The sequence below is a fragment of the Xenopus laevis genome, chromosome 1L (assembly GCF_017654675.1).
Source record: "Xenopus laevis strain J_2021 chromosome 1L, Xenopus_laevis_v10.1, whole genome shotgun sequence".
Taxonomy (NCBI): Eukaryota; Metazoa; Chordata; class Amphibia; order Anura; family Pipidae; genus Xenopus; species Xenopus laevis.
In genome coordinates this window covers 116,959,470-116,986,310 of record NC_054371.1, presented here as the reverse complement: position 1 = coordinate 116,986,310, position 26,841 = coordinate 116,959,470, and the positions used below count along the sequence as shown (strand labels likewise).

At 38.2% G+C, this 26,841-nt stretch overlaps 1 protein-coding gene across 5 annotated transcripts; it reads right to left on the bottom strand.

The window, feature by feature from the left end:
- Positions 1 to 571: 571 nt before the first annotated feature.
- On the bottom strand, positions 572 to 26,437 carry tmod1.L (tropomodulin 1 L homeolog). Of its 5 annotated transcripts, none has more exons than XM_041562533.1 (11): positions 26,282 to 26,437; positions 21,291 to 21,345; positions 18,394 to 18,549; positions 14,736 to 14,892; positions 11,441 to 11,560; positions 9,431 to 9,520; positions 8,628 to 8,758; positions 8,308 to 8,415; positions 6,917 to 7,060; positions 4,520 to 4,664; positions 572 to 1,180 (listed from the first exon to the last, which is right to left on the bottom strand). In XM_041562533.1, exons 3-11 carry the CDS (start codon positions 18,511 to 18,513, stop codon positions 1,116 to 1,118), a joined length of 1,080 nt encoding a protein of 359 aa, XP_041418467.1. In that variant the 5' UTR covers positions 18,514 to 18,549; positions 21,291 to 21,345; positions 26,282 to 26,437; the 3' UTR covers positions 572 to 1,115. The 5 variants fall into 5 exon arrangements, with proteins under 5 accessions (XP_041418467.1, XP_041418454.1, XP_018111821.1 ...); XM_041562520.1 differs by lacking the exon at positions 21,291 to 21,345 and adding an exon at positions 4,004 to 4,068 and having other exon boundaries at positions 18,394 to 18,552; XM_041562538.1 differs by lacking the exon at positions 21,291 to 21,345 and adding an exon at positions 4,010 to 4,068 and having other exon boundaries at positions 1,109 to 1,180; positions 18,394 to 18,552.
- Positions 26,438 to 26,841: the final 404 nt, after the last annotated feature.

Below are 26,841 nucleotides of genomic sequence, written 5' to 3'. Positions count from 1 at the left end.
GAATTTCACTCTAGCGGCGGAACTTCACTCTTTGATAAATTTACCCCTAAAAGTTAACTGAAAGGTGAACAACCCCTTTAAGCAGGTGAAAGTATGGCCTGACATCATTGGGGTGATACTGGAATACTCCAGTTATGGCATCAGCAGTTCCATAAGTCTGCTCACTTGTATTTTATATGTGACCAGTGTTAAAGGGACGGGTTGACAACCAAAGGCCAGAACAAAGGAATTTATCAAAGTGAAAAACTATATTCTGTTTCTCCTTATAACCATGTAGAATGTGACTTGGATATTTTATTGGTGATAATGGGATGAGGTTTAAGCCAAGGACATAAAGGCATCTTTTTGTTCTTGCTAGCTCTTGTAATTTTTCACACTGCCCTTTGCAAATTAGATCTACTTATTTAAGAAGAATCAAGGACCAGTTTTCAATTCAGGTCTACCATGTTTTCAAGAAGATGTTTTAGAAGTTTACACCAAACCTATAAGAATGAGCTATGTCACGGAGAAGCAAACACATTTTAAGCAAAACTTCTTGGTAAAAAAATATTGAAATATAGCGGGAGGGAAATATTTTGCGTGATTTTCATTTTTACAAACCTGTGATAAATGCAACCTACTATGCTCCACATGATAGCTGCAACATTAACAAAAGAAAGCATAAGGTTTTTTATAGAGTAAAAATGTTACCTCTCAGATTTTGGTGGCTGCTGCGATTATTTCCACCATACACTGATACCTTATCACCACATGATATACATGATATACAAGTATACACCCCAATTACCCTCCCACAATGTAAGGGCCGTCTTTAATACTTGTGAGCAAATGATGGACCTTTGGATTGATCCTCTGCAAGATGTCTCAGCCTGCAAAAATGTGTAGGTCTCAAACAAAGTAATGGGATTTCACAACACTGGCAATTTTAAATCTGGTTGCTGGAGTTGCAAATGTTAGATGGCTTTGTGGTGATCCATTTATGCATATGTAACATCTTGAGTGTAACCGTAGGTACAACTCATTGTTTGTGCTCTAACTCTGCTCAACATATTCCACTCTGGCACAAAGAATCATTGGAAGTGGCCCTGCGATATGGTGCAGTCTCCTCCTTGACTCTACACCCCACTTCGGCATTTGGGATAGATTGGCCCATCCAAGTCAGCCAGCCTCCTCTTCCTCACTGGAAAAAAATATATATATATTATGGTAAGAGAAGTGTAGGTTGTGAGAAATTGTGTCTCAATTGTTTTCATTTGCAATTTATTGTATCTCTATACTATTGAAGAAGCAATGATACCTGGCCTCTAATATACCAGCAAATAAGAAAACAGAGTTCTCACATTACTCTTCTGCCAAGAGCAACAGGAGAGTTCCTAGCACAGAACGCATGCTATGTGAATGCAGCAGGCATTGCTTCCACATTTACTTTAGCTGACTAAGAAATGCCCTTTAGCCTTCCTGTTAAGTCAATAGTCACATTGTGGGGGTTTGTCCCCTTGCCCACTCCTAACAGTAAAAGCAATTTTCAGTTTGGTCACAAGAGTGCAGTAACCCCTAAAACTGGCCGAAGAATTCCCCTGAAGTTTCCAATAGAGGAGGGGGCCCTGAATCCTGGAGACTCCTTATATAAGATGACTGGAAAAACTGAAAAGCCTAATTAGCTGGAAATGACACCAAGCTTAGAAGAGCTTAGAAGCATGGCTACCTGGGATAGCCAGGTCATTTTCAGACAAACGAATCAGTCATTAAAGGGGACCCATCACCCAAAAAAATTATTTAAAATCCTATTTTATCACAAAATAAACGTTAATTACACTATATTAATTATTTGAATCTTGTTTTCTTCAGTCTGGGAAATCATAATTATAGCAGGCAGAAGCTGTTTTATGGACACTGTTATTAAGACAAGCCTTGCATCAGCTAAGAATCTTGTTTGTGCACCAGAATGGGGGACCTGATGTCCATCCCCATGTACTGGCTACACAATTAAATGGTGAAGATAACTGGAGGAATGTGGGGAGAGCAGTGACATCTAGGAAGTGCTGAATGGAAAGTGAAAATAATTGCTTGCCCCGCCTCTATGCCTAAGGCATACAAGAGGGGCAGACAATATTTGATTGACAGCTGAGATTTTTTTGTGTCTAGGTGACAGGTCCACTTTAAGCACTTTTGTATGTGCTTGGCAAGAAGACTTACAGTTGTCCAACCTCTTCCATGCAAATTTCTATTTCAGGTATCTACTCTACAGGTTTTGATTTTTTTGTAATAGATTTTATTTATGTATTTTAATAATAACATAATATAAAGTAGGAAAGAGAATCCAGGAAAGCAAAGATGTTGCATCTGCACAAGAGCATTATCTACAGATGCGTAACAAAGAGAAGAACTTGGTGAGATTGGTGGACTAGTGATTTTCAAGTGAGCACTGTTAGTGCTTGGGCCGCCATTCCTTGATCATTGACATTTTTTTTGGAGTAGAACTGTGCCCATGCTAATGATCTAGTTTTCAGTTGGCAATGTATCATCAACTAGTCTCAACAGTCAAATCTTTGGGGAAAAGGGGTTTGGGAAGACTATTTCACTAGTCATGTAGTCTACCACTCCTCGTCTAACATGATTTAGAGGCAGGTCATAATCATGTAGTAGAATGCAGCCTCAGCCTCCTCCACCACCATATTTAGGACATCGCTCCCCATGACTGCACCCCATTTTTTTCCCAGTCTACAGGAAGTAATATGTATTTGGTGGAGAATGCTAAACTGGATAATTGTATCCTTCAATGAAATCAGGTTACAGTAAAGAGAACCTGTAACCTCTTCCCAGTATTCCTCATTAATAGTAGGTAAGAAGGTTTGCCATTTGAGAAGAACAAATAGCTTAAGTGGGAGCACTCACCGGTACTTAAACTGACTTCAGTGTGCTGCACGTGCACTGCCATCCCCTGCAGTGATGTCTTGTCTATAATAGATTCAAAGAACGGAGCACCAAGGAGGCCAGTTGTTAAAAATCTTTAAAAAGTCAAAATTTATTCAAAAAATAATTTAAAATCTCCAAAATGACAGCAGCAAAACACACACTGCTTGCTTGAAGTGTTTCGTGGCTCCCTGCCGCTTCATCAGAAGTTTCTGCCACGAAACGCGTCAAGCGGGCAGCCTAAGTGTGTGTTTTGCTGCAGTAATTATGGAGATTTTAAATTAATTTTTGAATAATTTTTGACTTTTTAAAGATTTTTAGCAACTGGCCTCCTCGGTGCTCCATTCTTTGAATCCATTTGAGAAGAGCCTTATCAAAGGGGGATGGAGTTAGATTAATTGGAATTTTTATAACCTAGAGATCAGCTTGCAAGTGGCCACACAATACTAGTTCAAAAGGGAGAGGAACAAAATGAACTAAAAGTGCAGCAAATGGTGCATAAATGCATGTTGGAGTTGCAAATACCAAAAAGGTTGAATGCCTTGACCTTTAGTTTTGTCATTTATCAGCAGGGAAATATATTGTCTTTAAAGAGGTCTGTCCCACAGTAGTTTAAGATGGAGTCTAGGCCAGTATGCAAGTTCTGCAGATCACAGAGGTGGGGAAGATTACTGGTCCTCCAGGGAGGATTTGTAAGACAATTAAGATTTCCTGTCAAAAGCCATATAAGTGATTTGAAATGTGAACTTCAGAGTAGTGCAGGATAAATTGTATCTGCAAGTAATTGGTAGTGTGCCATGTTGAAAGCTTCCACATCAACTGACACTTTAATGGTAAAAGCCTCCTTCAGCTTTAATTGCTTGATGGAGAAAAGCTTTTACAATCAATTATGTGAAAATGTAATTTCAAAGCTGAAGAGATGCAACCACAGGATGATAAAAAGTTAAAAATATAATGAAGATGAAACAGAGGAAGCATGAATTACAGAGAAGGCTTGTAAAGAGCCAAAAGGTGGTAGTCTAGAGCACTGCCAGTGGCACAGATATAGTGAGGTGAAGCCAAGAGAAACGTATAGAGATTTGATCTATACTTATACATCCTCCAGGTCCAGAGCTGAAAAGTTGTGCCACGGCCCATCAGTTCTATGCAAACGAGCTGTAAACAAGAAGGGGGTCAGAAAGATATTTTGATACCAACTCTGTAGATAATGGTATAGCAAGAAATAACTACAGCTATAAAAATCTGAAGAGGTTACAGGCCTTAAGTACTTGTGTAAAGCAGTACTGGTTACTATAACTTGTCCTCCCTCTAGTTGGACAGTGTAGTTACAGATGGGAGTTTTTTTGTTTTTTTTTTAAAAGTGGCTGCCAGTGTAAAAACTTAAAAAAAAAAAAGTGGCTGCCAGTGAGTTCTATGCATTGTGGAAAAATAAAATAAAAATATCTAATCACACACATCTAAACCTGGCATTCTTATAACTCTAGGTCAATGGCAAGCAAACTGCTGTGATAGGTTCACTAGAAAGTAGGTCCTATTCTCTGCATGGACAGACACCTCTGCATTACAATAGCACAGATCTTCAGCACCACATATTACTGCAACATACCAAGATCGTTATTGTTCATCATGGCATTCGATGCTCGAAGTCTGGGTCCTTGTTGAGTAAAATGATAACCGAATTTCAGAAGGGTCGAGTTTTTTTCCAACATGCTTGCAATTTCCATTTCTACTTTGTTGCCTAGAGGCTGGCTCTGTTGAGAAATAGAAACAAAATGTGGTTAAATTTAGTTCCACATACATTATTAAAATGACTGAGAAAGACAATCTATATATATTGCAACTTGTATTCAAGAAACCTTGACATCTTCACCTTCCAAGAAGTGCAAGTGCTAGAAATGTAATATCGTGCTTAAAGATTAATAAGATCATTTTAAGTACTCAGACAGATGGCTAAATACAAGGGTGTGATTTAGTATGTGCATAGAAAATTCCATAAATATATATATATATATTAATTTGAAGACGACCAAATGTCTAATGTGAAATTATCTGTAAGACATAAAAAGTAATAAAATAGATAAAAATCAGTATAAAAACAAATCAGAGAAATATTAAAATCATCGGAAAATAGGGCTCAGATAAATACCCGGGGAACCTGGGGGCCTAAATAAAGAGTACGATCTGAGCCCTATCTTCCGATGATTTTAATATTTCTCTGATTTGTTTTTATACTGATTTTTATCTATTTTATTACTTTTAGGTCATCTTCAAATTAATATTGTTCACTGGTGTTGTGTATTGCTATAATTGTATGTTATCACATGAAAATAATAATGATATGATAATAAAATAATGATTTAATGATTGGTCCATGTTATATATATTAGTTGATACAAAATGTCCACTAGATGGTGTGTGAGAGTATAAATAGCACTATTGAATCACATGTTGGTTAGCTTGATAAAAGACCAGTTGGTCTGAAACGTTGCTGTTATGCCCTTGGTCCAATAAAGGCCGTTTTATTCTAAACAGTGGGTGCTGGACTAATTTCTTTGCCTAAACATTTTGGATAACAAATGCAATACCTGTACATATATCATTATACTGTAGATCAACATTTAGGTCCAGATCTAGGACCATTATCTCCAAAAATATAATATCTGTGAACTGTACTTTGGCATAATTTCCAATTGCTCAAACTGGTGCATGTACAAATTTGCATATGCAGGAGCCATGGACGCCCCCATCACTGTCCCTGACCTCTGTATAAAATACTCATTTTCAATTCGAAAATAGTTCAGGGTTAGGGCCATGTACAATAACTTCAGCACAAACTCAATATTTGGACCTGAATAATCCTCATACTCAACCATGGATTTCCGTATAGCTTCTTATCTAAACCATCTGAATGGGGGATGCATGTATATAAATTAACAACATCCATAGTTGCCAACAATATCTGTCCATCAGTAAGAATAATAAACTGTTGAATGTGGAGTATCTCAGCGATAGGTAGATGTGGCCTGGACCATTGGCTGTAAGACCGTGTCCAAAAATATACAGATCGGATGGAGCAAACAGTCCCTTTCATTTTGAAAAGCATGCACTATACACTTATGGATTCGGTTATGGATTATCCATAAGTTATTCACTTATGGATTCAGGATTCGGTTCAGGATTCAGCCAAGATTCAGCCTTTTTCAGCAAGATTTGGCTGAATCCAAGTGACCCAAATCCGAAAAATCATGTGACATTTCAATTAAAAGGAATTAAAAAATTTCTTAACCCCACGCTGCGGGGCACATTTACTTAGGGTCGAATATCGAAGGTTAATTAAACCTCGATATTCGACTGTTGAAAGTTAAATCCTTCAACTTCGGATATTGAAGTCGAAAGATTTAGTGCAATTCGTTCGATTGAACGATCGAAGGAAAAATCATTCGATTAAATCCTTCGAAATGAACGATTCGAAGGATTGTAATCCATAGATCGAACGATTTTCCTTCGACCAAAAATGTTAGAAAGCCTATGGGGACCTTCCCCATAGGCTAACATTGAGGTTCGGTAGGTTTTACTTGGCGAAGTAGGGGGTCAAAGTTTTTTTTAAAGAGACAGTACTTCGCACGTTATCCAGAATGCTTGGGATTTCTGTATAACAGATCTTTACGTAATTTGGATCTTCAAACCTTAGGTCAACTAGAAAATCATTTAAACATTAGTTATACCCAATAGGCTGATTTTGCCTCCAATAAGGATTAAGTACGAGGTACTGTTTTATTATTACAGACAAAAAGGAAATACGTCGTTTTGGATTATTTGTATAAAATTGCGTCTATGGGAGATGGCCTTCCTGTAATTTGGAGCTTTCTGGATAACGGGTTTCCGGATAACAGATTCCATACATATCCATATCCATATATTGAAATAGAAATATAAGACACATTTTATAAATAAACATTTATATATAAAAATTAAGATACATTAATGTGTGAACTCGCAGTACCTGATTGTCTATTTTCAGCTCTACCAGCGATGTATTGTACTGAAGTGATTCAATAATAGACAATATGCCTGTTCCACTGATGAAATTGGACTCCACATTTAAACTCTTTAGAGTACTGTTGACCTTCAGCATGTCTGCCAAAGCCTGGAACAAAGTACATGCCTTCAATCAGAATGAATTTTCCCAGCTTGCTTAAATTACAGTGCACTAGTACAACTACAACAAAGCATTAATTTAAGTACAATTTAAGGGAAATGTATTTCTTGCAAATTACTAATCACCTTCAGAGGTGCCCTGAGACAAAGTATGTCAATAAGTGCAGTGTGTCCTGACGATACTTTAAGGGGAACTCCACAAAAACATAACTTAAGCTTTTTGAAAAGTAAACATAATTTCAAGCAACTTTGCAATATACATCAATAAAATATGCACACTTTTCATGATTTTTAATGGTTTCTGACAGCTCTCTAAGCCTAGGCCCTTGCCCTCCTGCTGATCTGTCTGACTACTTTGCTGAGCTGGCTGACTACTGTTACTTTGTATCAACAGCCATCTGTCCTTAGACTGCATCCTCCAAACCCCACAATTCCCTGCAAACGTGATTTCAATAAGGAAAAGAACATCACATTGCAATGCATTGTGGGTTATGTAGTTCCTGCATGCTGTCTGTAAGCTGTGGAGTAGTTGTTACAATTTGTAACATCAGTGTTTAGTCCCTCCTTCCCTGCCAGGATTTCAAATGATGCAGAAAGAGAACTGTTAACCAGCTCAATTTCAGTATAGAAAATGGAATTTATTCATACTTTTTTAAGACCCAGGTAACTGTGATGGGTAAATTAGGGGTTTCTGTGTTATGTGTGTCTCTTTATCAAATTTTGGTTTGGAAGCCTGAGCACACTTTTCTATGAGAAAGAGAGCCATCCAACTTCAGTTTATCTTACTCCATCCAATGGACAACTGAATGCACTCTAAGATGTTTTGACTGCAAACCACCTGTCTGCACCCTAAACAAATAACCTATTCCAATGGACTCAATGCTAGTGAGTTAGTATGCCTCATAAGCATAGGACATCCCTATCAGTAGTATAGATAAAAGAAATCCACTTTAGATCTATGCCAAGTATGGTACATTTTTAAATAATGTTTTAGACTCTCTCTAGCCTTGGAATGGATGCACCTGCTACATGCACTAAAATATACCACTTTCAGTGCATCAGGCATGTAGCATTTGTTCAGATGGGACAGAGATACATATGGTGATCACTGTCAATTGTCTGTGTATCCCTGGTGCTCATGGACACATAATTACCTGCTCAGCAAGGTGGGTGGATGTGCATGTAGTCCATAAGCATTTAAGTTACCATGTTTTGCTACTATACTATGATACTTACATAAGCAACTGGGTCATTGCTTCTTGTCCCAACTATACTCAATTTCTGTACATGAGTGTTTGTTTTCATGGCTTCAGCATAATCCTTTAATGTTAATATAGGGATGTTCTGAGAATGTAACACAAAAACAGAGGGTTTAAGCAACATAAAAGAGAGTCTTCTTGGATCAGCTTTTCCAAACCTGTGACATTTTTATGTTTTTTTTTGGGTGGGGGGGGTTAAACTGTAAAAGTAATGTTACAATATCAATGATATTATTTCTTCGTCAATAAAACAACACTTTTATCCTAATATATTAAGTTCTTGCTGTGCAGAGATACCTTGATATTGTTAAGGTTGACATCTACAAGGTCTGGGTCATTGTTCTTTATTCGTTCCAAGGTATCTTCCACATCTGTTGAATTAGGCTCCTCGTCTGGAACTGGTTTGTACTGTGTTGGTTTGATCACACCTATAAAAATTGAGTAAAAGGAGGGTGAAAAGCATTGATCATATAGGTCCCCATATTCAGCAACACATTTCACTTTGGAGAACCAACTAAATCATCCAGTCTGAGTAGTTGACTAAGAACCTGATGAAGGAGAGGTGGATCCAAAACATGTTGTGCATTACACAATAAATGGATTACTATATGATTTACTTGGTTCTGCAGAGTAGAATGACTTATATACTGGAATAAATACTGGAATAAAATTGGGAAAGCATTGCCTATTTTGCAATAATACATTTAAAACTACAATTCACAGCATCAAGACATCATGGAAGTTGTAATTCTAGGACCCAAAGTTATGAAACTGTAGTGTTTGTGACGGAAACTAATTTCCTGCATTTTATTATAATACAAATTGGAGTGATAGAGTACAATACCTGGAATATTTCATTTTACAAAGCAAAAGCTCAAGGGGCCAGGAAGGAACTGTTTTCCCCTCTGATACATATTAGAGAGGCATCTGTATTTTTCGCCTTCCTCTGAATCAACTAACAGGCAGGTTTCGTTTAGACCAAAAGGTTGACCTCGACATTGATGGTGGTGTTTTTTCCAATCTAAATAACTATGTTTCTATGCATGTGAAGGAGGGTGTGTGAGAATAAGCACTTTATGAGATAAGTAAACTAGACTTACTGTTTAATCCTTCTTTATTGACAATATTGCTGCTTGCAAGGGCTTCGTAGTACTGCTGGTTACTCATCAGTGTGTGCATTCCAAGAATAGCTGTTGGAACAGATTTTTTATATTATAATTATAAACGTAGTTTTCACCACAATTCATTTCCAGGCTGATATTCAGAATAATTATGTGATTCAGAATTTTTCCTTATATACTGCATGTTTTAGTGATGCTTTAATAACCGTGGCTCGTTTACTAAAATTGGGCATATTGGCCCCACCACAGTAACTCATGGCAACCAGTCAGAGGCTTGCTTTCATTTTGTTTACCTGCACAAGGCTGATAACATGCTGACTGGCTTTCTTCTAGTTACTCTACCAGGAAAAATACAGTATCTTAATCAAAGATTATTAAAAACCAAACTGGGAATAAATTCCTGTTTAACAATACTTTTATTTATCAGCAGGGAACAGAAAACCTTTTCCACTGGTACAGTTTCACTGACAAACCTAAAGGGATTCTGTCCAGATTTTTATGTTATAGTTTTTATTACCAAATGACACTGTACATTGCAAGTAATTAATTTTACCATTTAAAATTGTATTCTTGAACCATTAAATGTGTTGATTTTTAGTTGTAATATTGGTGTGCAGGCAGCCACCTCAGTCATTTTACCTGGTCATGTGCTTTTTTAAAAAAAGCCAGCATTTCACAATGGAACTACTTTCAGATAATCTATTGTTTCTACTACTCAGTAGGGATGGGCGAATTTGACCCGTTTCGTTTCACCAAAAATTCACCGACGCCCATTAAAGTCTATGGGCATCATTTTTGCGGAGAAAAAATTCACCCATCCCTACTACTCAGTGTAACTGAAGGAGTCACAACTTAGTTTACCTAGACTTGTATTTTTACTCTTGGGTGCTGTTCTTGTATCTACCACCGGTTGGGGAATTTTTAGCAATGCAGGTGTCAGGGAGCTGTTAGATGGTTACCTTTCCATTGTTCTGTTGATGGGCAGATGGGGGGGAGAGGGTGATATCACTCCAACTTGAAGTGCAGCAGTAAAAATTTACTGAAGTTTATCAGAGCACAAGTCACATGGCTGGGGGCACCAGGGAAATTAACAGATTAATGTGTAGTCAGATTTCAAAATTAAATATAAAAAAATCAGGTTGATGCAGAATTCTGCTAGAGGAGCACTATTAACTGATGCAGTTTGTTAAAAAAAAAACATGTTTTCTCATGACAGTAATGTTTTGCCAGTGGCTACATTTTTCACAAATCCATGCTAGAACTGTTGTTCACTGGGAACAAAAAAGCAGTCTGACTTTCAACAGCTATCTAAGGAGCTGTTTTGGTGCCATATTTAAAGGATATTGGCAACATTGCTTAGGAGTCATATTTTTCTATGAAGAACACTTGTAGCATCGTGGAAGGAACTTCTCTAACAAGGCAGGACAACATTCAAGCAGTTATAACACTAAAAATGCCTTAGTCACAATATATTTTCACCTTTCCTATGGCTCCAATTCTATTTATCAGTGCATATACCTCAGTGTGTCAGAATGTGTTTAGTCCTCTGAGCAATTGAACGCATTCATTTTCAGTGGATGCCAGTACTCAGCATGCAAAGGATTTGGACAATTTTTTACACTGGAACCAATTCTACCAGCACACTGTGTCTATTTCAATACAGGGAGAACCCCTGTAGTTTATAGTCAAATTGCAAACATGATTGTTTCTGATGCATGCCCCTTCCTTACGCCTTGACAAAGGGGCACAACCCTGAACTGTTGTATGTTGCTGATGTCAAAGGACCTTTTACAATAAAAGTAAGTCTTTCCAGCTTGGTGAATTATCTTAAGTTTTTTTAGGGTGGTGTAAAAAGGAGGGTAATAGATTAAGAATGTATATTCCTGTTCAAGGACAAATATGAGATATTATTAGCTACTAAGAAATCTCTGGTATCTGCTTTGTTGTTGTTTCTCTTATTCTGTATTTCAAGAATAATTTGGTACTGACCTGCAATATCACACAGTTCCGCATCAGAGGCATTAGCCAAAGCTTCTTCAAGTTCTGGTTCCAAAGTCACACTTTCTAACACAGGATCAACTACAGTCTTTTTGGGTATCCATGGCTTTCCTGTCAGGAATATAAATACCAGAAGGGTTTTGAGGTCAAATTATCTGAGCAGATTTACTAATAGTATAAGACATGGAAACATTGGTTTTGCCCAATATACTTTTATTATTATTGTCAGCTAGAAATTAAGGGCAAACATTATCTCTCTTTAGCAAGATTTTTTAGAGAAGAAAATTCCTGCAGTTGGTAAATACATTTTTGTCAACTTTTTGAATTGTGATTTTGATAGAATGGTGGGAAGTGCATTGTAATGCATTAATAGGTTGTCACATGAAAACAAGCAAACATTTGTAGGCAGGAAAACACATATTTCAATACAAAAGGAGACAACTTCAATCCAAACTTGAGTATTCATAAATAGTAAAAAAAAAAATGGAAGAAAATGCTATTTTTATTACGATTTGTCAGGCCCATACTGTAATCCAATGATTAATTCTGAACTGCCCAGATTCTTTGCAGTGATCCATTTAGGGAAGAATGACACGGTATAAGACAATTTACATCAGAGTTGGGAGGTGATGAATTATAATGACAGATATTTATTTCTGGATACAAAAAACAACAAATTATAGGCAATAGCACAAGGGTTTCACAAAAGTCCTGTGTGCCATTATCTTAAGTGAAAAAGGATTCCACTGGTGTGAAAACAGCCATAGCATAACAAGATTAAGCATACAAATTTAAAGGTCACCATAACATAAAAACACAGGGTAATGCAGACAAATGCTACTATTGATGAATACATAGGAAAAATTACAATGGGTTAGTGGGAACACTCCGAAGCTAAATAAAGTAACATTAAAGTACAGCTACGGAATCAGTTATCAGGAAACCTGTTATCTAGAATGCACTGATTTACAGGACTGCCATTTATGCATATAATTGTCATTTTTAAAAATGTTTTGCTTTTTCTCTGTAATAATAGAACAGTACCTTGTATTTGATGTTAACTAAGCTGCATGAATCCATATTGGTGGCAAAACATTCCTATTAAGTTTAATATTTAAATGATTCTAAGTAGACTTAAGGAACGTTGATCCAAATTATGGAAAGATTCCAGGGTCCCAAGCATTCTGGATAAGAGATGTTATACCTGTGTAATGCCTAGTGCAACTGAAGTTGCCAAAATTTGACACAAAAAAAGTATGATCAATGCACATTTCCTGGTCCGCCTAGTAATTAATCAATGCCTCAATAGACAACTGTAAGTGCTTTTTCCTGCCTCTGATGTATACAGCAAGTCAGACAGCGCTGTATTTGTGGGGGTGGGCAGGGAGCAAAGTTTACAAACACAGTGGATTGTGAAGGTTTTTTGCACTTTGCTCCCAGCTACCAACATAGTAAATGACCCCTTCTATCTCCCATATTATCTTGAGAATAAAGACAAAATTCCAGATTGTAGAAGCTATGGGGTGTTGATAACCCATATTCATAGCGTATCAAATTATTTGGCCTCTAGAAACCTCATATACTGTATACACATAACATTCTCATGGCTAACAATGACATTTTTTCGCTTGTTTGATCAATGGTGGAGTAGCAGATCTGAACCGGAGTGAGAGCATGCTCTAGCAAATCTTACCTCCAAAAGCACACCAAAATGACATCACAAGATAATAATATCTGTCTCGACATAGGCAGAGACAGGTCTTTTCAGATCATAGCTCATTTCCTGTAAGGTGCAAATAGTATGACAGCTATTACCCCTACCACCACCACAACACACACATGACATGAAATACTGTACCCTTGTTTCCCTTGTAAAAACGTAACACTGATTTCTGAATGCATAACTAATCAATTTTATTTCCCATTAAGATTTCTGTTTTTACAGCAAACTTCATGATATTGAAGGCTAAAAGATGTCTCATCTCATTGTTAAAGCTACGTATTACAAACAACATTTAAATAATAGATGATCTGATTTTAGCACTCAAGAACTCTGGGGTTTTCCAGACAAAAGGTAGAATACAGTACGAACACATAGTGGATAAAAGAAGAATGTGACACAGGAGCTATTTATGGCATGTCCCCAAGGAAGAGTCAGAAAAGCTTGAGTGATAGCCAGACAAGGGAACAAAGGAGCAGCCCTGTTCTTCTAAAATAGCAGCCAATAACAAAATATAACAAACACTCATCAAGAATGAATTTAGCAGGCACTCAGCGAGACAGAATTCAGCCTCCACCATCTTTTATATTTACTAGCCTTCTACAGATATAACTATTGTGTTCCTTTCACTGCTCCCTACCCATAGCACATAGAACACATAGAAAACATTTCTATTTGCTCTTTAACATGTAGGCTAGGAAACCTTTGCTATGCTCATTGTTCTGTCCCCTTCTAATTTTAGTGAAATTACACAGGAATTGGGTTGTCACCTGGCCACTGGTTTATTGCCTTAGCGGGTAAGAATTATGCTTGATGCAAAGGTTGTTAAAATGGAAAAAAAGATAGGAAGACCATTTACAGGATGCCAATGTTTTGCCAGTTAAATATTTACAAAATCACAGTTGTGTCAAGTGTTCCACAAATGCTTAAATCATGTAAAATGGTAAGGAAGGCAGAAGACACTTATGGTTTACAAACACAGTAGGGAAGTCTCCAAATTTGATCATTGGCCATTCCTCTGGCAATGTGGTTAGGTCAAACTCTCATAATGTTATCAATTGCGTGCCTCAGATTGCAAATGGGTAATGTTGCAATGCACTTTTAAATTGACCCATGGTCAGCAAGGTATAGGCTGTCTATGCTGTAATGTAGTGTAGTGCTCTCTATGGCAATGGAGCTTGTAAATACTGACATCACAGGGAAGGGGAACACCATGAGCGTGCCTCCCCCTGCCCACCCCTACCAACTGAGTGCTGGGCTAACTCTCTGTTCAATAGCTCAGTGCTGTCAATTTTGTAGGTACTAAGTGGTATCATTTTCTAAATAAAGATCACACCCACTGCAACAATAATAAAATACGCTCAGCACCTTTAACCTGACAACACACTTTTTTTTTTTAAAAAACATAATTGAGGGGAAAAAAGTGATCAATGAAAAATACGCAACAATCACAGCAAAATAAAAACATGAACACAACAATGTATAAATCTGCCCCTTAGAGATATTACATGGAATAACTATCACTAACTAATATGGTGTCTTCCTAAGAAAGATAAAGAAACAGACCTCTTTTTTCTCCAGTGAAGGGCACCAAGTCTTCTTTGTCCTTAATTTCCTTGGCTTGTTTCTCTAAATGACCCAAGAGGGAGTCTCTTTGAAAAGACCCCGTTGGCATTTTTTTGGTCTGATCTCTTTGCCGTAGTCCTGCAGGTAACAGCTGATTCTGAGAATAAAAACTTTATAATTATATACCGTTACACATTCTTGTATTGGGTGCATGGCTGTTTTCACTGATGTCCAGGGCTAGGAAATTTCCAAGGATGTTTGCAGAGAGTTTTCTCTGCTTTTAATTAAAAATGGAAAATGAATGGCTCATTTATGTATGCACAAGCATAGGCACGCAAATGTGCAGACCATTAGCATGCATATAAGGAATAGGCTTCTTAACCAAGCACTTCCTCCACTGGTTTGAATGTGGTTGGACTGGCAGTTAGGAGAGGCCCCCATTGCAGCCTACATCCTCTGCCAATCTGCACCTCTGAATGATGCACACGTTAGGGACAGGTAGATATCAGAAGGGAAGTAGAACCTCTACATGCCTGTCTTGAACAGAGTGCTGCAAAACACCAACAACACTGTGTTCAAAAAGGTAACAGCAGGTCTCTGTGCTCCATAATGGAGCAATTATGCAAAAGACAAAGGCAATGGGGCTCATTTATGACATATAACACTGGGTAAAATTGCCCTTGGGCAATAACCCACAGCAACCAATCAAATTACTGCATTTATCATTTTACTTGCAGCTGGCTTTAAAAAGCTTATCACTGATTGGTTGCTATAGGAAACCTTCCATGGGTAAATTATATATATATATTATAAATGAGCCCCAATGTGTGAAAAATGGGTGCACTGCACCCATCTTTTGCACACTGCACAGAAGGTCATAAATGACCACTATATTCAGGACTGGCATCAGAAATCACAGGGCCCCATACGAGATATTGGTGGTCAGGGCCCCCCATAAAAAAAACATTTGTGGCCAGGGCCCCCCCATTAAAAAATATTGGTGGCTAGGACCCCACATGAGAAAAAAAAATTTAGTGGCCAAAATTGGTGGCCAGGGCCCCCCCCACACATATTATAAGAAAATTGGTGGCTAGGGCCCCTTAAACGTCCATGCCTTCCCAAAGTCAGCAGCTCTCAGAAAGATGGGGGGCCCGGATAATCAAGTAAGTGTGGCATGGCCGGGGCCCCCCTTACCCTCAGGGCCCCCTACAACTCTCCCCCCTGCCCCCCCTGATGGCTGCCCTGACTATATTATATGCATTGCTTATGGTCCATAGTAGTAGTTGTATTCTGCATCCTAGTGTCTGTAGTGTCATGTAATGGCACAAAACATGGTGTTCACTGGTTTAAGTTAGCATTTCGTCAAGTGGTAAGTACAGGGATAAGCTCCTTTTGTGTGCAGGTGCTCCTACTTGCATGACATAAATTACTTACAAGTAGGAGTCATGTATGGCGTGTGCATGCTGATGCTTATGAGCCACATGCTTGCTCCTTAAGATGGCATATATTGAGTATGACACCATGCAATTTGCTTTGCTTAAACATCCTAGCCATGGGGACAGTCAATAACACTGAATAGGATAAAATGACTCATGTTCACAAAGCAAATAGCAAAAAAGCTGTATAAAATACAACTGCTTTTGTTCTTGCACAATTAAATAAACAGAGGTCAAATATTATAATGAGTATTAAATGAAAATTATCCTAAGACCAATGGCACACTGGACTGAGCCTTGGTAAAAAAAAACAAAGGTGAAGAGAAGTCAATGTACTCCCCTCCGCTGCAGACACGGAGCAGATATCTGCACGCAAATGCAAAACTATGATTTTCTCCCAACTAAACCAGGGGACGGTTCTCTTTCTCACCAGCAGGGGGCTGCAGGGGTTAATCTTCCTGGTCTTCTACAGCGGAGGATGAACAAAGTGAGGAACTTTAGAGAAGTATGGACTTTAGTGAGTCCTACTGGACAGCTCTGATGATATAACTGAGGTTGTCCCCAGGCTATGACTGCAATGTTCCCCACTCAAACAGGGGTTTGAGTTTTGTGTACGTAAATGTGGAAAACGTTCCCATAAATAACATGTACTCTGACTGACTACAGTTGTGAAATATTTGTTCAGCTCTAAGTTGAGTTAAAGTCCTGTTTCACAGGGCATGCATTAGCCAGGGCCAAAATTGTGTCATACACAATAAACAGAGGAGCAAATTGAACATGCTCATGCATGGGGCAAGGAGGTTTAAGCTGAAAGAAGGAAGTCTGATACAGAAGCCCATGTGTAAACAATTGTATGAAAGAAATGCAGTGTTTATTTTGACAGAGGACTCAAAACAGCATTAAGGTGGCCATACATAGGCAAATTAAAGCTGCCGGTATTGGTCCTTTAGACCAATTCAGCAGCTTATGTGCCCATGGATGGGGCGATTCAATGGATCTCCCTGATCTATATAAGGCCAAAAATCAGGCAGATATCTATTGGGCAGGTTTGATTTTTTTTGGGCGATCAAGGACCACATCTGCTAGTTGATGCGCTCCTCATCCCGGCAGTGCTTATTTCCTCTGTTGTAATATGATTGTTTGGCCCTTAGGCCAAGTGATTGGATTAACTGCGATATCACCTTGCCTTTAGTTGGCATATCAGATCAAGATCCGCTCGTTTGGCAACCTTGCCAAATGAGTGGATCTTATTGTGTGTGGTCACCTTTACTTTGAGGGTTTACTGGTGTATTTATATAGACCTTTCTGGTAAAGCTTGCTTGGTTCTAGTTGGCAAACACGGCCATAGAGATTAAAGGAGAAGGAAAGGTTAAAACTAAATAGAAATATGGGCAATGGAATTCCTTTTCACAGTGTCCTCCTGGCCCAGTACACATGTTCCTGTTTGGTGTTCACAGCCATGTAACCTGGGAATGTAAGTGATATGATGCAGAATTCCAAACTGCCTCCCCATCTTCAGTTTGGTAGCAGGTACTTTGAATCATTTTACTTTTCTGCATTGGGGCTGTGGTAATGGGGAGGGGCAGTGGAGACTGTGCAGGGTGCTAACAGTAACATTTCAGTCAAAAACTGAGCTGCTTGCTTGTCAGAATGCTTGGGAATTACAAGTATACCCAGAAAGTAATTTTACCACTCCAAGTTCACTTATTTTTCTGATTTGTTTCACCTGTGGCACTTGAGGCCTGTGATAGTATATTATTAAGGTCCTAAAACAGAAGATGAACTCAGACAAAGAGAAATGCTGATGCAGAGATTGCAAAAATGTATTTTAAATTCCAAAATATTCCGATAACCAACCTACCAAGTAGTATATGCTAACAAGTTACTATATATGGTGGGCTCTGGAAATTTTGCACAAATGTACACTTAAGTTACAATCTACAGGGCCAAACCTTCTATAAACTGTTTAAAATACCTAATAGAGAACATTCTAAATGATGCATACTTTCAAACTACAATATTTTACATTATAGTAAGTACATCTCAAACTCAGTTGAAAAAACATGGCAAGACTAGTCTCAGAGGCGACCTTTAACCAAAACACACAAAGCATATTTTACATGGCTCAATCATCCTTATGTAATACAGTATGGGAACTATTCGCTGGAATGGGGTGCGCTACATTAAAGAGCATATTTTCATTGTACCCAGATGATACTTACATCAGGATCCAGTTCTTCAAGTTCCCCTTCCAAAGCTGTTAGCTCTTCCTCAGTAAGTTTGTTCAAGATTTCATCCTCATCCAAGTCTCTGTATTTTTCCAAATCTTTTCTCCGTGACATTTTCAAAGCTTTTTACAGTTGAATTTTGATTGATTCCTGCTATAGAAAAGTGTGTTCAGTGATGGAACAGTGGCCATTTAAAAGTTGATGAACATTTCCAAGACCACTGCAGAAAATGTATAATACAGCATAACTTTGGCAGATAATAGATCGTACTGTCCAAACATACAGTACATACCATGCCTACCACTTACTCACCACAGCAACCATGAGCATATATTTATTTAATGGTCTGCTAAAAAAAAAAAAAAAGCTTCAGGGTGCCTTCTGAACGGGATGTAAAGTTATGTCCTTAGTGCCCCAGCAATAGAATAGAATATTTTTGGGACCCCTTCACCTATGCACTAACTTGGGAGCAAAAGCTGTAAACCATCAATTCTGCCAGTCCATATCAGGCCACCCCAAATAGGTCCCCTAATAATTATGCTTTCCAGTTAAAGTGGATGAGATAGCAAGACCATTGTACTTTAAAATAAAAAGGTGCAAAAAGGTTAATGTATACTAATGGCGTGAAGAAAAAGAAAGAAAATACACGCAGTACCCCATGTCATCCAATATTCTAATATTTAAATTGTGTTTCTTGGCTGGATTGCTTATATTAACTCCTGTAAACTTTCCTAGTCATATTCCAGTCTCTTATTCAAATCAGTGCATGGTTGCTAGCTACTAGTTTGCTGAAATTGCAAATTGGAGAGCTACTGAATAAAAAAAGAAATAACTCAACAACCACAAATAATAAATAGTGATGTATAGTGAATTTGTCCCGTTTCGCTTTGGCGAAAAATTAGCGAAACGCAAATCGATGCCGGCAACAATTCCAAGGTTGGTGACAATTTGATGCTGGCGTCGGAATTGTTGCTGGCGTCCAAAAACTTTTCGGGGCAAATTCACGAGCAAAATGCGGAATTTCGCCACAATGTCACGACTGGCGAATAAATTAGCCCATCACTAATAATAAAACCCCAAAACCAGTTGCAAATTGTCTCACATTATCGCTCATTACATCATACTAAAAATTAATTTTAAGATGAACATGGGCAGGGCTCATTTGGTATAGAATTTTCCCAAACGTTTACTTGCCCAAACCGGCTACCTGACCTGCACATGGCTTACTTATAATTTGACCCACTACCTGATGCCCTCTCTGAAACATGAAAACTGTCATCATAAAATAAGGTCACATTTTCCAAGGCTTGGCATAAGGAATGGGAATGGTTACAAAAATTACTAAATTAATCATTTTCAGTAGACCAAAAAAACCCAAGATCTTACATACCAACCAGGGCCGGCCTTAGGCCAATTGGACCAATTGGGCCCAATTGGGCCCCGCACCTCTGGGGGGCCCCGCACCACAGGGCAGCACAGATAATATTTCCCTCAGCACATGATGCTGCCTGGCCTGCCCCCAACTTTGAGAGTCCAGCCCATCCCCAAATCCATAGGTCTAGCCTGCCCCCAACTCTCATAGGCCCAGCTTTCCTCCAACCTTGATAGGCCCTGCCTGCCCCCAATCCAACCAAGCCTGCTCCCAAGCTGAATCGGCCCAGCCCCAAACTAATTGGCCCAGTCCACTCTCCTATTTCCTCCCTCTCTCTCTTACCCTGTGTGCCCCTATTATGTTACCTTGTCTGCCCCTTTCCTTTCTATTTTGTGCCTGTATGCCCTTATTTTCCTAAATACTTGGTGTGTCAGTAGCCAGCAACACTTTGTCTAGGGGCCCCGCCAACATGGTCCCAATTGGGCCCCACATGTGATAGGACCAGCCCTGATACCAACCACCCTGCACCTGCATTTTTTTATTTTGAATTCTGAAGAACAACAAAGGCAATAATAAAGGAGAAAAGAAAAAAACTGTAAAGGTGAGAACAGATAGAATGAGGATGAAACAAAACAAGAAAAGCACAGGTGAGCCAGGCAACAAATGGAACTTGCACAGACAATAGCTAAGGGACAGTGCTGACATGGCTTTCCATGACACTAAAATAGCTTTTTTTACCATAGAACAGTAGCTGCAGATAACATAATTTTCCATAATAAGTTAGGCCAAGGTCACTTAATACGCCTAACAGGCATAAGTATAGGAAAACAAATATCGGGGAACAAGAGAACCTCATTAATGTCAGGACTATAACCCACTCCCAGAAAACATGAAAATACGAGCCATCTCTAAATTGCATTTAGGATATAAATTAGAGGTCTGTGGGAAAGCCTATAGGGTGTCCAGTAGGCATGGTTTAAAAACATAATCGAAATGAATCTGTCTCCAATTGACAGTTATTGTCGGGACTAAGACATTATTCCATAATTCATAGTCTAAATCTGGGATGTCCCTCTGCTACTTCTCCTGCACTTTACCAAGAGGTTTGGGTTAGTTTGCCTTGTGAGACATTTAGTTTGTAATGTGTGCCTAAGTCACAAGTGACAGAAAAGCAAAGCTGTACATTTTCTCCACTGACAACAATATACTGTAGCATTTTGATTCTCACAGGCCCACTAATTGATCTCAGGGATGGAGGAGAATTGAGGAAGGGACAGGTTTCCCCACAATGGTGTCCGACTGGGGTTGCTCCATGTGCAAGTTTAAGAGAATTTGAAAAGTTCTATTTACAGTAGGCGTAGTGATGACATAGTGAGGTGAGGGGTCTGTCTAAGGGAACCCACTGCTATGCCTTTAATCATGGTAGCTGGGTTGTCAGCAAAAGGGGTTAAGAACCAGTATACATAAATCAATTGGCTTTTCAAGAAATAAAGCTTAATATTTGGTAGAGAAAGGCTACCTTTAGTTGTAGTTGCCGGAAGTATTTTAAAGCCAACGTGGCGATGTGCACCCACCTATAGAAGTTTACAAATGACAGTTTACAAGTGAGAGAAGAATTATGAAAAGTATAAAGAAATTTTGGGAGAAATATACTTTTGAACAAATTGATCGTGTCTGGGAGGGAGACATGGTGGTCTTGCTTCACATTCACCTTAGAGGCCAGAGACTGAACAATTAGTGAGAGATTGAGAGTCTCAAGCATGTTTAAATCTTTATGAATTACAATTCCCAGATATTTATGAATTACAATTCCCAGATATTTAACTAAGAAAACCACTTGAAGTTCAATACATGCCAGATGGGCCCCAGGAAAATATCCATTTTAATACAGTTAATTTGAAGACCTGATTATGCTCTAAATTCTGCAACTAGCTGCAATAATAATGCTGCTAATGCAATGTTGTAGTTTGATAATGTAAGTATATACACATGTTATCAGTGTATAGGACAAACCCAGTATTAGCTTCCCCATCTAGTTATGTCATTCAAAGAACTGGGGACTTGTGTGGGTATTGTCGCCCAGATTAATATGACAGGCCACAATGACCCTGGCCTTAGGAGACCAGGTTTTATGGAACAAGATGAGCTTTGTAGATGAGCCTGAGGATCCAGGTTTTATGGAATATTGTGAGTTCTGTAGCTTGAAAAGGTGGGCACAATCAGCCTAGAGAAATAAAGCTATTTAACTCTGTATACAATCTCGAAATTCCCAAGGAACCAGCATACCAAGCCATATTTTTGCATTTTTACTGCCAGCAAAATATATACAGGTATGGGACCTTATCCAGAACATTTTGGACAGGTTATCCAGAATGCTCGGGACCTGAGGGTTTCCGAATAATGCATCTTTCTGTAATTTGGATCTTCATAACTTCAGTCTTCTATAAACTCATTTAAACATTAATTAAACCCAATAGGCTGGTTTTCTTCTAATAAGGATGAAAAATATCTTTTTTTGATCAAGTAAACGGTATTGTTTAATATTACAGAAAAAAGGGAAATCATTTTTAATAATTTGGATAAAATGTCATCTCTGAGAGCAAGCCATCCCATAATTCATAGCTTTCTGGATAATGGATCCCATACCTGTGTATATAATAATGTATATATATATAATATATATGTATACTTTGTTATTCTGGACCTATAAACCTCTCTTTACCGTCTCTCCATTTGCTCCATTGAAATATGGTAGGGATTTTTCACCATACGAGGTAAATTAGAGAGAACTTCTGGGGGGGGGGGGGGGGTGGAATCTTCATCTACTGGTTAATTTGGAATTAGGTTCAATTTGATTGGTAGATTTGTGTTCTCCTTCAGTTCTAATAATTATGTGACCTATCTGTCCCAAATCTGACAAAATGAGCACATGGTTGATGTTTGTTGTGCAAAGGCTGATATTACCTGTCCATTGCAAACATGTTATTTTGCAAACCATGTATTAGATATTTAGCATGCTTGCCAGCACATTGGAAAACTGTAATATTAATATCATATTTATACAAACTGGCACTCTAGATTGGCTGAATACATACAGTATATTCAGCCCTATATGCAAGCCAGCCTTGTTTAGTGTATAACTGGGTATTAAATAAACACTGGTACCATATAAGCTGCTGTGTCACATGCCCTGTCCAGCCTCATAAATAATAAATTAAAAGGTTAATTCCTGTATGACAGTAAAAAATCCATGTTGTCTGTAAATGGAGTTTAAATATTTGCAGCTGCTGAGCTATTTATATCTTATAGCAAATGTGTGGAGAGAATATGAAGTTATACCATTTACATAAGTCAGCTGTTCAAACAGCCAAGGAAGTTAGGACACTGCACAGTGGTATATAGGTTAAGTTTACTTTTCCAGACTTAACTAACTTAAAACCCTATATATGTAAATGGAGCTTATAAACATACCACACAGATATTGTACCACGTTCTACAAAATAAACAACCGAGGGCCATAAACATCTCCATTGAATGATAAAAATTAAGAAATAGGCACCTTTAATTATCTCAATATTATTATACGCAGAGAAGACTTGTGCCTCATGTGCCCAATCATAATGGGCAAATAATCAGAACCCTAAAACCTCACCAGCAGAAGCTGTGAAAGTATTGCTATAACAGACCTATGACCTACACAAAAGAGTGTATTAAACAATAGGCATAGGTTGTAACTCTTCTGTCTCAAGCTTTTAGATGTTTTTAGAACCATTAAACTCATCAGTACCACTCATGCCGCAATAATGGATCAGAGTCTAATGGCAGTTGTGAATGCCAACACATTCATTATTTCATTATTAAAGTTCATTCTCCTGGCACATTCCAAGAAGGGACTGAACATGGGTAGAACCCAGAGACGAGTGTTTACCAAGAATGAAGTGTTACATTCAGACACGCACATAAACATTGCTCCAATCAAAGCCTTTAATCACTTCGAACATCTTACTGTGCACTCAGGGAAATACACAGAGTAAGATGTAATAATATGTAATATTATAAATAGATGTAATAAATAAACAGATCCTCTGCAATAGAGTCCTTCATTTTTCATAATACAAAGCCATGATTCCAAGCAAGCTAAACATGCATGCACGCTCTATATTTAAAAGGATGTTCATATTAAAGATTACTTTTAGAATGAAGTAGAAAATTTTGTTATTGGTCTTAAATTTGTATTTTTTTTTAAACGATAGGCTGAATATTACCATGATCAACTGAAATATGAAAAAAGAGCTTTAGTAGAAAGTAAAAATAATCAATAAAATAAAAAAAATAAAAACAATCTGAGTGCAGGAGATTCAGTGTAAAAATAAAAACTGGGTAATTAGCAAAATAAAAAATGTTTTTATAAAGACTGAAGTGACAGGATGTGTAACATAATAGCCAGAACACTACTTCCTGCTTTTAAGCTCTCTAACTCTGAGTTAGTCAGCGACTTGAAGGGGGGCCACATGGGACATAACTGTTCAGTGAGTTTGCTATTGATCTTCAGCATGCAGCTCAGATTAAAAAGCAACAGTTATTACCCATGTGCCCCCCCAATTGCTTGTACTCCAACATACATGTATTTATAGATTCTGGTATGTCTCAGCACAGCAAACCCACCATGCATACCCCAACAAATTCTTGGTTGTCAGGGACTGCACTTTGTTTTAAAGTCACTCATGGGGGTTGTATTTTATAAAAAGGGATATGATAAAGGCCTGCTGCACAATGAGAAAAATTTTGTTAAAAATTACTACATGTATGTTATCTGTTATCCAGAATGCACGGATCCTGGGGTTTTATGGATAAGAGGTCTTTCTGTAATTTGGATCTCCATATCACAAGTCTACTAAAATATGATTTATTAAACCCAGCAGGATTGTTTTGCCTCCAATAAGGATTCATTACAATGAAGTTTGGATCAAGTACAAGATACCGTTTTATTATTAAAAATTTCAAGAATTATTTGATTAAAATGGAGACCTCCCTGTAATTCAGAGCTTTTTGAATAATGGGTTTCCAGATAACGGATCCCATACATGTAGAATATTTTTAGCACAGTGTAGCAGCTGAACTGTTTCCCTTATCTTTCAGTCTATGAAGGTGTTTGTCATCTAAGAAACGTGATTATCTTGCTGATTGCATGCACATGCTCTGGCCAGTGTCACAAACACAAAGATGCAATGGGAACCACTATCAGTGTGAAAACACTTCCTTACTACTTATTAATCGGAATACTTTTTTAAAAAAGATGAAAAAAAAAGCAAGGAGAAGGAAAACTGTAAACTGATTTGAGTTTTAAGGGATGGACTCATTACTCATGACAAAGTTGCTTATATAACAGCACACATGGTAATATTTACAGATACAGATATGTAAGCAGTGGCATACTTTCCTAGAGCTCTATATGGTGTTCTCCTTTATTCTAGGTGGGAAGGTGGGGGTGCGATCATTTCCATTTACTGGCTTTTTTATAGAAGGAATCGTTATTCATCAGAAAGCACAGAAGAAAATAATAAACACTACAATAGTGACTGCTTTTGTGTGAAAGTATTCCAAGACAAACTGTGATATGAGTCCCAAGTGGCACAAGTTAGCAACTAGGCTAAGCAATTTAATTTGGCCTTTTCACCTGTCCTGAATCTTGTCACTAGACATTAAAACCTTCTGAAAAGGAAGTGCAAGCCAACATTATTTCCTTAGCTTGCTGAAAAAACATATTCTGACTTTAATTTCTCATGTGACATAAAGCCGATATCAAAACAGAGACATATACAGTACAACCTGGTGTAAATGATGCCCCATTTTTTTTTTGTTTGTTTAGGAATACATATGTCTTTGCCAGTTTATAAAGAGAAAAACAGTGGCATAAATGTGCTAAATAGGCCCCCGATAGTGGCTGCAGAGGAAAGTCTAAGAACTCTAGTGACTGGTGTTGTGTGAGCAATAGTGCAGATTGCCAGTGACATTTTTTAGTCCCCCCTGTATATTACCAGTAGCAGCTGTTTTGCATCTCACAACCCACGAATGGGCCAAGGTCAAATCTACTTTGTCATTAAGAGATTTAAAACAGCTGAACAGCAGGAATAAAAAAAGCCCTTTATGCTTCTGTAAGTTTTACAATACAGACATTAAGAGTCGTAAAATGATGAGAGACTGATGGCAATAGGCTAAATGAAGACTTGAGGACACACACACACACACACATATATATATATATATATATATATATATATATCATCCAGTATCTGAATCCCTAAGCTTCATATTCAGTGAAATCCACAGAGATCCTGGTCCTCTCTGAATCTGTCTTATGCTATTTATAGAGGGGAAGCTGTGCTCAGTTCCCCTTGGTGACAACTGAATATTTTGACCAGATATGGTCCTGGCTCAGCAAGGATACACGGGCAGCAGATTAAGCAATGCAAGGTCTGTGGTATAAGAAGTAATAAAAGTTGTACTTACTGACTGAATGCAGTACAGCTCTGCAGAGTACACTATTGGCAGAGAGCTAGACAAGCTGTGGGGCCAGGGTGAACTTGCCTGTGCAGAAAGACTGTTCTCAGGCTGCTCCCTGTGCAGTTCAATGGAGAGCTCTCAGCAGTGGAACAATTGCCTGAATTTCTCGGCACACAACTGCTGCCACTCAGCTGACGTCACATTCTTGGCTCTTGCAATCACAATAGAGCAGCACTTTCCACATTGTTCCAGTTAAAGCTCTATATCTGTCTATATAGACTTGTGATCTTTTGTCTAAAGGTCCCCATAGACGCAGCGATTCTTCTTTGGTGAACGACCAATTTCAGTGCAGTCCGACCAATCCGTCTAATTATTGTGCGTTTAGTGGGATTCGAACGATCGTACATCTTACGATTTTTCGTCCGACATATGTCAGAAAACTGATCGGCCAGGTTTAAAAATCTTTATCAGTCCCAGTGCAATCTATCCATGTTTGCAGGGCCAAGCAGGCAGCTACTCTTCAGTTTTGCTGGCAATATAGCTAAAATGGTCTTTTTAGTTGATGG